This window comes from Paroedura picta, chromosome 1, assembly GCF_049243985.1.
Source record: "Paroedura picta isolate Pp20150507F chromosome 1, Ppicta_v3.0, whole genome shotgun sequence".
Lineage (NCBI taxonomy): Eukaryota > Metazoa > Chordata > Lepidosauria > Squamata > Gekkonidae > Paroedura > Paroedura picta.
Window position 1 is genome coordinate 59,225,594 of NC_135369.1, and position 14,569 is coordinate 59,240,162.

Consider the following 14,569-nt stretch of genomic DNA (forward strand, 5'->3'; position numbering starts at 1 on the left):
AGACAAGACTAAAAAGATGGTAGTTACTGATCCTTAGACTTAACCAAATAGTACTGTTTTTGTTGTTGTTGTTTTAATTTATGGTCATGCACAGGGAATTGCCAGTTTAGGGAAAGTCTGGTGATCATCTCAGAAGTAACATTCTTGTTGTTTGCTAATAGTTAAATGCCACATATATGGAGTGAGTTTGGCAACATAATCTTTAAACAGCCCTGTGGCGCGGAGCGCCACGGACTGAATAAAGCAGTAAGGGCACTGTGGGAGGAGTTAGGGCGGGCCCTGTCCAGGATAAAAACTCCTAGTGTCCATCCCGGCTGAAGCAGGCAGCCACGGGTGAGCGGTCGCCCGCGCGGCCTTCTCCCGGCCGGCGGAGCGGCCTCGCAGCTTCTACGACACCGCGAGGCCACTCCGCCGGCCGGGAGAAGGCTTGGGAGAGCCTCGGGGGGCGGGGGGGCCTGGCCGCCTTCTCCCGGATGGCGGAGCGGCCTCACGGCGTCATAGACACCGCGAGGCTGCTCCGCCGGCCGGGAGGCTTGGGGGGGAGGACGAAAAAGGCTCCCCAAGCCCCGGGGAAGGCGCTCCGCGGCTCGCAGAGCCACGGAGCGCCTTCCCCGGGGCCTGGGGAGCTTTTTTTCGCAACGGGGGGGGGGAAAGGAAAAAGGCTCCGCAAGCCCCGGGGAAGGCACTCCGCAGCTCGCAGAGCCGCGGAGCGCCTTCCCCGGGGTCTAGGGAGCTTTTTTCCCCTGCTGGAGTCTCCCTGACCGCCTGCGCCGAGAGCCAAGGGACCCAACATGCAACGAGGATGACCGCCACGCTGCTGGCGGGGGCTCCCTACCCGCCGGCCTGGCGCGCAGGGACGCGCATCGCTGGCCTCTGGCGCCGGCAAGACCCGCGATGCTGGATGCAGCGCCAACGAAATGCCTGGCCCCACTGGAAGCCCGCGTGGCCGCCGCCTCTGCAGCCCGCCCTGGGCTTCTGCCTACCTCCGGAGCACGCCCACGGCGTCAAGGGACGGGACTGTCGCGAACCCGGTGAGTGCGCCTGGGATTCTGTCTCGCCTTCCGAGGGAGGAGCCCGGGGTCAGATTTGGGGCCGCACTCTGGGAGAGGGGATGGGTGACTGGGTCGGAGCGTCTTCGTTACCCTTCCCCCTTCTCCCCTTTCAAAGCCCATTTTTATAAATGGGCTTTGAAACTAGTATCAAAATAAAGAAGCAAGTTATTTCCCTGTTTCATTCTTTCATTTCCCCAGAATGGATTTTATTCTTTCTGCTAAACTATTCACTACATTTTTCCTATAGCGAAAAGAACTGCCAAGAGAATTAGATGGGCCACTATAAGAGGGGAAGCAGCAGTACCATATGTGGTAATGAATATGATCAATGCAGCATGCAACCCTTCGTACTAAAGGGCTTGCTATGAATGGATGTATTTTCTAAATGCTGTTTCCTGGATTGTGGTTGGGGAACAGCATTTGGCTGTTCTGGTGCTTACCATTCTGCACCTAGATTTTCACTGTGATCCTGATTTCCCAGTCTTTTTCCACTACAGAAGTCTATGCTTTTGTAATAGTAAGGACTATGGAAATGTGCTCTGTGCAGGGTTGCCCTTGATAAGTGTATAGCCAGTGCAGAAAGTACTAGTCACCTCAGCCTACTTTGGAGAAAGGCTGGCTCCTATAGAACACTCACTGGACACTGGGCCTGCTTTAGAAACACAAGAGGCCTCAAATAATTTTATTTGGCCTTCTGGTCCACAGAATCGATTAAGGTCCTTAGTGTCCTACATAGTTAATATATTATATCACTGTATGTAAAGGAGCCAACTGTATATTTAACATGTCTGTTCCTGTATTTTATGTATGCTGCTTTATTTATGTCTGACTGCTAATAAAGGCAGGGATGCCAAAACGCATCTGGTCAGTGGTGGCATTACTATGAATGTACACTTGGATTTTAATGAGGCTATATTTTAAGCCTTGGGTTTTAATTTTAATAATATTAATATTCACTTTTACAAGATGTTTTACCCTCCAGAGGCTTAAGCACATTTCCCTTATTTTGACCCTTTTTTGGGTGGATGCTTTAGGCCAGTGGTCCCCAACCTTTATCAGGCTGGGGACCGGCAGGGCATCGGGCCGCGCCCGCAGGGACCGCGCGGGCCACGCCCACGCTTCGGGCCGCGCCCGCAGGCCGCACCCGCGGATCGGGCCGCGCCCGGCCGCGCCCGCGGGCCGCACCCGCGGATCGGGCCGCGCCCGGCCGCGCCCGCGGGCCGCACCCGCGGATCGGGCCGCGCCCGGCCGCGCCCGCGGGCCGCACCCGCGGATCGGGCCGCGCCCGCGAGCCGCGCCCAGCCGCGCCCGCGGGCCGCACCCGCGGATCGGGCCGCACCCCTGATTCCGTCTCCCCGCCCTCCCCGCAGTAAGAAGCTTCCCGGGCCGCAAGCTTGCGGCCCGGGAAGTTTTTTACTGCGGGGGGGGGGGGGCGGGGAGAGGGAGCCGCGGCCCGGCGCCATGGCCTTTGCGGCCCGGCGCCGGGCCGCGGCCCGCAGGTTGGGGACCACTGCTTTAGGCTGATCCTAGATAGCCTGTAGGGCTCCTTCCAGCTCTATGATTTATACAAAAACACTTTAAGAAATTAGAAAATGTGCTACATATATTTCAATTGAGAAATTAGAAAGTGTGCTACATATATGAGTTCAATCCTATCCCACTGAAGCAAGCAGAAATTAGCAAGTGCTTCATTCAGGATGGATCAAGCCCTCTTTGTCTGCCAGGCAACTTTCTATCACATTAAAACAGGAAATCCCTATTAGTAAGTATGATAGATACATGAGGAACATGCTTGCTTCCACCTTCCCAGAGTTGTTTTCACGGCATTTGTAGACATAGCTATCTCTCCAAACATTCTGGACAATATATATATGTTTAAAACACCCATCCAAACAATTGGCTTAGACCAGGGTGCCAGATTGCACTGCTACAGAAGTGTGCATGTATATAGGGATGAGGGTGTGAACCGATAATGCTTTGCTGTCTACAGTGTCTTCTACAACTGCATGTATTCATCAGTATAATCGAGGTCAAATGCCCTGTGATATATTATGCCTTCCCCACACATACATTTTCTAAAAAGTGTAAACTCTTTTGATGTTAGATATTCTTCACTTCCCATTGAACTGAACAGGAAAGCGAAATGAATATGAGATCAAGTTCACAACACTGTATTATCTCCTTGGAATCTTTCCTGTTCTCTTCCTACATGGCCAAGGAGAGTTTAATGAAGTGTGAGGGTTTATTTTTACTTTGCAATTGATGTAATTCTGAGTGAAATCCCCAGTTTTTCAAATTTCTCTCCCTTTCTTGGGGATCAATTTGGCCCCTACAGCAGATTAAATCTCCATGTGAACAAATTATTTATCAAAGTGCCACCAAATCCTTTCTTATTTTTCCTGCACAGCTGATTTAACCTTTCTGTATACATTATCTAACACAGAGGCAAGCCCATGTCCTCCAACATCAGTAAAAAGAAGCCAAGGAACAGCTGACAATACATATTTATTATTAGAGATGTTGTATACAGGAAAATCTGTGCATTACTGTGAGCCTGACAGACGGGTTATGACACCGTATGGCTTTGTTAATCATTGTTCTGAAAAGTAACAAAAGTTGATAGCATCTGCGAATATTTCAGTCTTATATTAAAAACTCGAGGACTCAAAAGGCAAGGAAAACTTTCAGCTAGAAGCTTAGTAACTACGACCAAAGAGGGTGTAGAACTTGGCTGGTTTCTTTCCACAGACACATTTCATTCCATTCTGCAGCACACAGAGAGGTTTGAAGGGGATGCAGAGACTTTTTGCTCCCATGGATGGAGCACCTGGCTCAAGGTCTTGATCTCTGAAACACAAAGCAGGTTTTACTGAATTTCCAGCTGACTTAAATCGCAACACCTAAAAGTTATGAGTTAGGACATGTATGAAATCACTTATGGTTACCTTGCAAATATCTAATCATTTATAAACAGTAGCAAGGGGTACCATGTTTCACAGAACAGGAGGCCGATCCCTGTGTAGATCTGTACAAGGGATGAACAGGGGGGGCGCAGTCTGCTGCTCATGATTTGTGGGAATGCTGCACAAAACAGTTTTGCAGCTGATGAGCTACAATCCAGGGGGCCAACTGCTTCATGCTTCTGCAGGCCAGTTACTGAGGTCAGCAATTCAAGCAAGAAGGGAACTAAATGGAAATGTTGGCTGTACCTGGGAACTATAGAACCCTTTGTACTTTAAAGGTAAAGGTATCCCCTGTGCAAGCACCGGGTCATGTCTGACCCTTGGGGTGATGCCTTCTAGTGGCAGAGGGCATGGCAGACTCAATACGGGGTGGTTTGCCAGTGCCTTCCCCAGTCATTACCGTTTACCCTCCAGAAAGCTGGGTACTCATTTTACCGACTTCGGAAGGATGGAAGGCTGAGTCAACCTTGAGCCGGCTGCTGGGATTGAACTCCCAGCCTCATGGGCAGAACTTTCAGACTGCATGACTGCTGCCTTACCACTCTGCGTCACAAGAGGCCCATTTGTACTTTACTGATTTTACCACATACTACAGAAATCCTCTGTCATTGTTCTTCTTCCACAGGCCTTCTACAAATATCCTATCATATTCCCTTTCTAAGACAATCATACTGCTTTGTGAACTGATCCTTTACAGTGGGAGCCCCTCCCACACTCCTCCAAGCCATTTGTTCATGCAAAGGTTTAAGAAATGCCATTGTAATTGTTAAGAACACATGTAACCTTCACAGCTCAAGATATATTTTCTTAGTCCTGATCATCTTTTAATTTGTTTTTTACCTGGCAGTGGTTTTCTTGATCCAGTCCTCACAGTCCATTTCACCACAGAATGGAATTTGCACGATCTGAGAAGGCAAATAAAATAACATTGCTGCCATTATTTAAAACATTTTTATACTGCCTTTCCACCCAATCAGGATCCACAAGGTGGCAAACGTATTTTTTAAAAATAAAACATTTAAGTAATTAATAAAATGCAGTGCGAATTATAAAATTAACTTAAAAACCAATAACCTGGAAACACCAGAACACTAGACAATTGGCTTCCATTGTTCAGGAACTATCCCTGTATCAAACAAAATGGACCAGCATAACCTGTCCCAGAATTAAGAACTTTGTTAACAGTCTGATGGGATTTTTAATGCAGATTTGGGGGGGGGGGGCTAAAAAAGTCTCCCCTTTTGTGGTGAACCTTGATAAAACATTGCACAAAAACTGAAGTATGTGAAATCATTGCGAAATAGAAGTAGTAAACACATTAGATAAATCGAAATGTATTATTTAATGCCCTCATCATTAGTTTTCCTATAATGATACAAATAAATTTTTCTTTTTTGATTTCCCATTTGAGTTTCTTATGTTAGCTGTTTATACCATATGAACAATTTTTTTTAAAACCCATATATAAATTATGGTGCTGTCCTAATGATTTTTTCAAGTATTTCTGGTTCCCCCTCATGTATTTCCAAGCAACAGGTATTTCTTTCTTCCCCCCCCCCCCCCGGTTTTTTAACCAAGCTCTTAAATCGAAATAATAATAATAATAATAATAATAATAATAATAATAATAATAATAATAATAATAATAATAATAAAGATGCAGAGAGGCTAGTAACTTCAATCAGTGTTTATGGCTGGTATTTAGGAGGAGGAGACACTTCTTGGGAAGCAGGAGGAGACACTTCTTGCAAGGAGCTACCACTTTCTCACCTTGTTCTTTAAATCTCTTTCTTTTGTTTTCATGTATCTTATCAGGGGAAGTGGGAAAGGAGGAAGTTATGATAATAAGAAAGAGACGTGTTATAGATACATATGGGTCTTTTTGTTCTCTTTAAGTATTTAAAAGGTTGTCCCTTAGAGGAGGGCAGTTTCCTGTTGGCAGCAGAGGATAGTACCCACAGTAATGGGTTCAAGCAACTTGGAGAACGATATCGGCTAGATATCAGGAAACATATTCACAGTAAAGAGTAGTTCAGCAGTGGAACTGACTGCCTAAGAAGGTCATGAGCTCCCCTTCACTGGCTGTCTTCAAACACTGGCTGGACAGATACTTATCCTGGATGCTTTAGGCTGATCCTACATTGAGCAGGGACTTGGACTAGATAGCCTACATGGCCCCTTCCAACTCTAGGATTCTAGGACTTGGATAAATTGGACAGTGGTCAAAACATTGTGTTCACTCATACATCTGTTCTGTCATTCTATACTTTTATACACTCTATACCAATTTTTTCAATAGTTAAAAAAGGGGTTTTATCATGTATATTTTAAACTTTTAACTGCTTTGGAGGTTCCTGTGAAGGCAGAAAGGCAGGATATATATAAATAAAAATAAATATACTAAACATCACCTCAGCACAGGTTACCAGCCCAGGTTTATAAGAGCCAAGCTAAATTACACTGCTTTAAAAGTTTTAAAGGGCTGGGGAAGAAGAGGGAGGAATGAGAAAAGCAGTGCTGAGAAGTGATGCTCCACCCACCCTGCCCCTCCCCCCCCACCAAACCTCACCTCACCCTGAAGCTATTTGTCTTGAGGGGGACAGCAGACAACATTCCTTCATACTACAATGCATTCATTTCCTGCCTACTGAGCAGCATAATAATGCAAAAGGTATATGAATAAATAGGAGAATATCCCTTGTCCCCTTTCTTTCAGTGTAAACTGGGCTATAGTGTGCAAGTGCTGCATAAGTGCTGACCTTCTGGTTTAATCATACATGAAACCCTGAAGTATTTCTTCTAAATACATAGTTTTAAAGGTGATTTTGAACTCAAGTTCCTGTCTCCAAAAAACAGACAGTGGTAATTTTAAGTTGTAATGTTCTGTATTTTCCCTGGCAAAACCAGTTTAGACCGGCCTAAATCCTAAACCCGGTATGGTTTCCAAGGCACACACAAAACACAGCTGGAGCATGGATGTAGGGAAATGACGGAAGGGGTTACTCCTTCCTTCCTTCAGTCCAGCAATATATGAGGGCTGGGAGTTCTTGGACTGTTCTCACATTTCAACAAACATGTTTGCTTTCCATGTTATAAAAGCTTTACAATCATTTGCTGCACTTGAAATCTGACAGTAACTGAATCCAGACAGCATATTCAGCACGTAGGAGAGTTAATAATTTCTCACAATTCAGCATAGTTTGAGTGACCAATGGTGCAATCCTGGGAACCAACTGACCTTTCTATTGGCATATGTTTCAGATACCTCAGTGTAAGTGCCAGTTATAACGCAGAGGACCCCAGTGCTGCATCATCACTCTCAGGTGCAGACAAAGCCCCACAGTAGCCACCTGTTGGTGCAACAGAACTAAAGGCATCTGAGCCAGCATGGCTGTGGGTGGTTTGGGGAGTCATGGTCATCGTTAGTTGGCTCCCAAAGTCCTTTCAGCCTCTGCCAGAAGCACAAAGTTATGCCAACAAAAAAACATGGTGTGGCCCATAGGAACTAATTAAACAGAAAATAAAGTCTTCCCTGCCCCCCCCCCCCCGCGACATCAATTAGGCTCAGAAAAGCTCAGGATGCCTACTACAGGCTTGGCCAATGACCACCCTCCCCGGGGCAGAAAAGCTCCCTCCACAGCACTCAATTGTGACTCCCCATACAAAATCTTTAACCAGGACATCTTACATCTCAATAGTTAGGCTGCCCACTGTGAGACTGTCTCAGAGTTCCCTGCTGTGCAGACTTACAGCAAGCAGCAAAGCACTCTGGTGGCAGGAAAAGCAGTAACACTCAAGCAGGAGAGTGGTCCATTCTCTGTGGCTGACCTCTCCCATTTCAAAACCATAACAGGTACCAAAAGGGACAACCACACATTGACACGTAAACAAGGATAAGGATCCCAAACCTGCTACCCCATCCCCCTTGCTTGAGGCTGGGTGCCATGACAGCCTTTCCTATATTCAAGCTCAGCACTGAGTTCATGCAGGAATAGCATAAGCTATGGCCTTGCAGCACCATGGCCTCTGATGTATATCCCAAGAAAGTTTTCCAAGTGACCTGCAGAGAAGGAGAGGGAATGCTATGTCGTTTGCATATTTCCCACCCTCAGCAGGGGGCAGGGAATGTCAGGGGAGGGGGGAGAGGTTGTAGGGAGGAGGTCTGGCAGCTGCACCAATGTATGTAGTGAACCAGCTTGCTAGGCAACCCTTTGACTCGTTTTCTTGCAGAATCAGAGCCTTGAATAGCAGCTACAGGTGTTACTGTGGATGGATTGTCAGCAATCTCTGACACATCAACACTAGAAAGGTGAGTGTAATTCAAATGGTACCATCTGGTGCCTCAAGGACAGTTTGTGGAAAGCCCCACCCACCCGCCCACCCAAGGGCTCAAGATTGCTCAGCAAGTTTCATTCTGATTAACAAAAACTTAAATCTCTAAAAGAAAAATTACATTAAAAGTCTCTTAAGTGCACAGTAAGAAATGCTATTTTGTATAAAAAGGTACACAAGTTTACAAAACATATCTGGGTCAATTCATCTGCCTAGTATAGTTAAACAACAATCAAGAATTTAAACCATATGCTTACTTAAACTGTAACAAATAGAGAAATAGACACTATTAATAAACATTAAAAAAAATATGCCAATGGAAACATTTGTGTCCAGTTCCCCAACAGAGCTTTACTTAGATCATACTGGCAGCATCAGATCATATGTAAATCCCTCCCTCCTTGGTGTAGTATGTGTGGACTCTTTGGTGACCCAAGACTCTCAGGCACTTTAATAAGACTGAATAGAAAATACCCTGGTCCCAAAGCTAGGTTTATTTCAAGAAGCAAAGCAACAGAATGCTTAAACTTTATGAGTACCCTGAAGAAGATAAGGAGGAAAGTAGCCTAGTCCCCCCTCCCCCAAAAGTCAATGCCACTGTAAAACTAGCAGCTGGGCTTAAACCAACCCCGTGGTGAGCTTTATCACAATTAAGTGTGCTTCTTAAACCCAGTAACCTCTTGCCATCCAAAATTTCCACATGTACTTTACCCCCTTTGTTTTAATCAGATAAAACAAGTTACCTGACGCACATAATGTGTTCTTTGAACTCTCACACTGCTTATATTTTCCAGTAATTATTTTACAGTTATTCACACTGGAAAAATTACATTATATGATCAGCTACTTGTATTTACTATGGGTCATGTTCTGCTGAAAAAGCAGCATGGTTGATGACACGTGTCTAATGATTTCGGGGCAACTGTTCAATCTTTTCCTTTTTAAAACCATGCAACAAAAGCCCTGGCAAAATTCATATACATTACTTCTGTCGTATGGCTTTAACCACTAACTTGTTGCCCTGACTCATATAGTCTGTTGCACTGTGGCTATATGGATGTTTCTCATCATGTGAATGGCCCTTAGACCAGTGCCTGCTGGCATGGAATTTACTCAGGTGTGGTAGATGAGCTCATATGAACCAGTTCTAGGGAAATTTTTTGAAGCTCTTTGCTCTGCGGGTATGAATCTGCTGCTTGTCCATGGCCCCCAGGAAGCACATTTGGCCTCAACCAGGGCCAGGGCTTTTTCAGTCCTGGCCCTGACCTGATGAATTGAGCTCCTGGAAGAGCTGAGGACCCTGACGGAGCTGTCAACGTTCCCACAGGGCCTGTATGACAGAGCTCTTCCACCAGGTGTTGCAGTTTTATGGGTTTTTTATCATTTTTAAACCGCCATGAGCCGATTGAGTTCAGGATTGGCGGTTCATAAATATAAGCAAATATGTATGTATGAACGAACAAATAAATGAAAAAATACTATGTATCTCATATAATTGCATAGTTCTAGATCAGTACAAACCACTAAAGACAGGGTGCATGCACATGGCTTCAATACTAGTCTAGGATCTGTAAATGAGAACAGGATTCCAGCTATATTTAAAACTTCTTACCTTCCCTGAATCAAGCTCCTGCTGAAACTCTTCCATTGTGTTGGCTACCACCATATGGTTTTTAAGGTCTTCCAACGCTCTAAAGGGGAAGAACTTTGATCAGGGTATATGGAGACATGAATTTACTAAAAATATCTTCAGGACTGTGATGCCAGTCACATCTGAATTTTCACAATATTCTAATCTGCTAACAAATCTCAAGTTATTTGCAAAATATATACAGTCTACATTATGCCTATACCACTCTGCTCCTGACTCATTGCTTATGTGTCATCTCAGTCTGTAATGAGATACTGAAAGAAAAAACTGCTATCATATTAAATTGCAGCATGGCACACCACGATTCCACCTATCAAGGAAATATTTAATTAATTGTCATTCATTAATTTTTATACCACCACCCCCTTGCAGCTCAGGGCAGTTCACAGGGAACATGAAACCAATATGAATGATGAAACACAGCCAGACAAAGGTTTAGTTACTAAGAACTGAAGAAGAGTTGTTTTTTATATGCCGTTTTCCTCTACCAGGAGTCTCTAAGTGGCTTACAATCACATTCCCTTTCCTCTCCCCTGTGAGGTAGGTGAGACTGAGAGAGCCTTGATATTACTGCTTGGTCTGAACAACTTTATCAGTGCCTTGGCGAGCCCAAGGCCACCCAGCTGGCTGCATGTGGAATCAAACCCAGCTCGCCAGATTAGAAGTCTGCACTCCTAATGACTATGCCAAGCTGGCTGTGCTTGAATTGATTCTCTGTTCAATGTTCATCAATAATGTTCCACTGTGCTTTTGGAACATAATGACAGGATGACTCAACAGTATGGAATTTCTGTTTTATACAATCATAGATAAAGGTAAAGGTATCCCCTGTGCAAGCACCGGGTCATGCCTGACCCTTGGGGTGACGTCCTCTAGCGTTTTCATGGCAGACTCAATACGGGGTGGTTTGCCAGTGCCTTCCCCAATCAATCATAGATAGACAGGCATAAAAGATGGCTTGCTCCAGATCTAACCTGTTGTAAAGATTATTGTGGATCGCTTCCAGAATATGTCTGAGTTGGTCCACTGCTTCATCTTCAGCAAAAGTCAACTTCTCTCCTGTGTCTCTTCTGACAGCTACAAACTGACAATTTTTCATATCTCGTGGTCCAACTTCAAGCCTCACTGGTACACCCTAAAGTCAAAAGGTCAGAGTTTTGAATACATCCTTGTATTGCGTAGCTCACAAATGATATCAACAAGTTGGTAAAATGCAATATGGGTCCTATTATTGTTAGATGGACCGAGAACTGGTTGACAGATCACATCCAAGGGGTACTTGTAAATGGTTCCTCATCTTCTTGGAGCAGAGTGACAAGTGGAATGCCTCAGGGATCTGTCCTGGGCCCTGTGTTGTTCAACATATTCATAAATGATCTGGATGAAGGAATAGAGGGGATGCTTATTAAATTTGCAGATGACACTAAACTGGGAGGGGTAGCAAACCCACCAGAAGACAGAATCAGGATACAGGATGATCTTGACAGGCTGGAAAACTGGATTAAAATGACTGAAATGAATTTTAATAGTGAAAAATGTAAAGTTCTGCATTTAGGTAGGAAAAATCAAATTCATCACTATAGGATGGCGAGTCTTGTCTTGGCAGTAGTACTCTCCCCTCTCTCTTTAAGTTATACTTACGGTGGTTGTATGGTCAGCAACCCTCTTTCGCCCCCCTGGCTAGGCCTAGTTGTTGTGATTTCTGCCACCTTGGATATTTTATGGTTGTTCTGGTTATTTTATGTGTACTGCGTAGTTTTTATGTAGGGGTAATTTTATTGGGGTTTTTTATGTATGTTGTAATCCACTATGAGCCTTTTTGGGAGTGGCAGGCTAAAAATCAAATGAATGAATGAATATAACAACAACAACAACAACAACACGTGTGAAAAGAATCAGGGGGTCTTTGTAGACCAGACACTGAACATAAGTCAGCAGTGTGTCTTAGTTAAAAAGGCAAATGGGGTTTGGGGCTGTATTAAAAGAAGTATAGTGCACAGATCATGTGCGGTTATGTTACCACTTTACACTGCTCTGGTAAGACCTCTCTTGGAGTACGGTGTTCAGTTTTGGGCACCACAACTGAAGAAAGATTTAGAGAAACTGGAGCATGTCCAGAGGAGGCCTACCAAGATGGTGAGGTGTTTGGAGACAAAGTCATATGAGGAAAGGTTGAGGGAGCTTCATCTGTTTAGAAGACGGCTAAGAGGTGATATGATAGCCATCTTCAAAGACTTGAAGGACTGTCATAGAGAAGGTGGAGCAGAGTTCTTTTCTGTTGGCCCAGAGGGTCGGACCAGAACCAATGGGATGAAACTAATTCAAAAGAAGTTTTGGCTAAACATCAGGAAGAAATTCCTGACAGAACAGTTCCACAGTGGAACAGTTTTCCTCGGGAGATGGTAAGATCTCCTTCTTTGGAAGTTTTTAAGCAAAGGCTAGATAGTCATCTGACAGAAATGCTGATTATATGAACTTAGGCAGATGGTGAGTGGGTGGGCAGGAAGGGATTTGCCAGTGTACCCAGGAATTGTTGATCTCCACTGTGGGATGGTAGGTGAATTTTCTCCAAGCCTCGCTGGATTCTGGAGATTTTTGGTGTGTGTGTGTGGGGGGGGGGATCACTTGGGCATGAAATTGGGGTCACTGAGGGTGGGCAGGTAATTGTGAGTTCATGCAATGTGCAGGGGGTTGGACTACATGACCCTGGAGGTCCCTTCCAACTCTATGACTCTATGTTAAAGGATTCATTTTGGCTATATTCAAATCTAACAAAATTACACCTGGCCCAAACTATGTAAAACACGGAATCCACAAGCACATTTTCCTTTCCCCTACTAGGTCTTCCTCCCCATAGTCTTTCTCCTTGTCCTGCTTCCTTCTCTCTTCCTCGCTTATAAGCTAATCTACCATTCTCCCTTCTCTCTGCTTTTCCCTTCCCCTTCATCCCAAGTACACTCTGGCTGAGTTGCCTAGTGTTGGTCACAGGGACGGGCCTATGTGCATGGTGGGAAGCTTGCAAGGACATGCAGGGATATTTCATTTTCCCTTGTACTCATATCCCCAAACTATTTCCTCTTCTCTCATATCCTCATTTTTCTGTTTCTTTCTCTCCTTCCTATCCACCAACCAACCTACCTTTTATGTGCCCTCCATCTCCAGCTCTATGTCTTCTTTCATATATACCCCAAGTCTCTTTCCAATAAGAAACCAAAGCATCCCATGTCTAATATGAAACTCTAACCACTATACCACACTCACTTTTGTTGACTGGCTGCTTTTGAACAATAGCAAGCAGCAGGTCTTGGTTATGTCAGGCCAGTTATGTGGTATTTATTTATTATTTTTGTATGCCACCCTCCCCCGAGGCTCAGGGTGGTTCACATGAAACATGTGATTGTTGCCAGGCCTGGCCTTGCTAAATCCTCACTCAAAAGCCTAAAGAACCCCCTGCCTGCTTTTTACTACATAATTCAAGACTTGAAGGCTGGCAATATTGTTATGGTTACCAAGCAATGGCCACTAAGGGAATTCATTTCTGAAAGTTACAGGTGCTGCTTCGGGGGGGGGGGGGGAGTTAACATTCCTGAATGTATTTTTTAGATTTCAGATATTTCTGCAAATGTTGGCTTTTCCCGAATTTGGAAAAAGATTCATCTTGTCTGTTGATGACTCCAGAGATAGAACCATGCTATGCTTAGAAATACTGATTTTTGTTTAACATGGTAAGAGGTGATTAAAGCTAAGTTATTCTTGGGCACCATATGATTTTTTAAAGTCTCTTTTTAAAATGTTGATAAGCCAGAACTATGGACGGAGGTTCGCAACATTGTACAAGAGGTAGCAACTAAAACCATCCCAAAGAAAAAGAAATGCAAGAAATCAAAATGGCTGTCTGAGGAAGCTTTACAAATAGCTAAGGAGAGAAGGGAAGTGAAAGGCAAGGGAGAAAGAGAAAGATACACCCAATTGAATGCAGAATTCCAGAGAAAAGCTAGAAGAGATAAGAATGCCTTCTTAAATGAACAGTGCAAACAAATAGAAGAAAACAATAGAATCGGGAGGACCAGAGATCTTTTCAAGAAAATTGGAGATATGAAGAGAAAGTTTCATGCAAAGATGGGTATGATAAGGGACCAAAATGGTAGGGACCTCACAGAAGCAGAAGAGATTAAACAAAGGTGGCAAAATTATAAAGAAGAACTATACAAGAGCGAGCTTAACATCCCTGATGACCACAATGGGGTAGTTACTGACCTGGAGCCAGACATCCTGGAATGTGAAGTCAAATGGGCCTTAGGAAGTCTGAGCAACAATAAAGCTAGTGGTAGTGACAGCATTCCAGTTGAACTATTCAAAATCTTAAAGGACGATGCAGTAAAAGTGCTACACTCAATATGCCAGCAAATTTGGAAAACTCAACAATGGCCACAGGATTGGAAAAGGTCAGTTTACATTCCAATCCCAAAGAAGGGCAATGCCAAAGAATGTTCAAACTACCGCACCATTGCACTAATTTCTCATGCTAGCAAAGTTATGCTCAAAATCCTACAAGCTAGGCTCCAGCAATA

The 14,569-nt window shown here is 44.4% G+C and overlaps 1 protein-coding gene across 6 annotated transcripts in view; it reads right to left on the reverse strand.

Moving 5' to 3' along the window:
• Positions 1–3,538: 3,538 nt before the first annotated feature.
• Positions 3,539–14,569, reverse strand: part of EPRS1 (glutamyl-prolyl-tRNA synthetase 1) — a 59,083-nt gene continuing 48,052 nt past the window's right edge. For all 6 annotated transcript variants that reach the window (XM_077339742.1, XM_077339723.1, XM_077339760.1 and 3 more), the window contains 4 exons: positions 10,973–11,133; positions 9,960–10,038; positions 4,856–4,920; positions 3,539–3,899 (listed from right to left, as the gene is read on the reverse strand). In XM_077339742.1, the coding sequence (XP_077195857.1) occupies positions 3,749–3,899; positions 4,856–4,920; positions 9,960–10,038; positions 10,973–11,133 (456 nt within the window). In that variant the 3' untranslated portion in view covers positions 3,539–3,748. The remainder of the gene's footprint in view (positions 3,900–4,855; positions 4,921–9,959; positions 10,039–10,972; positions 11,134–14,569) is intronic.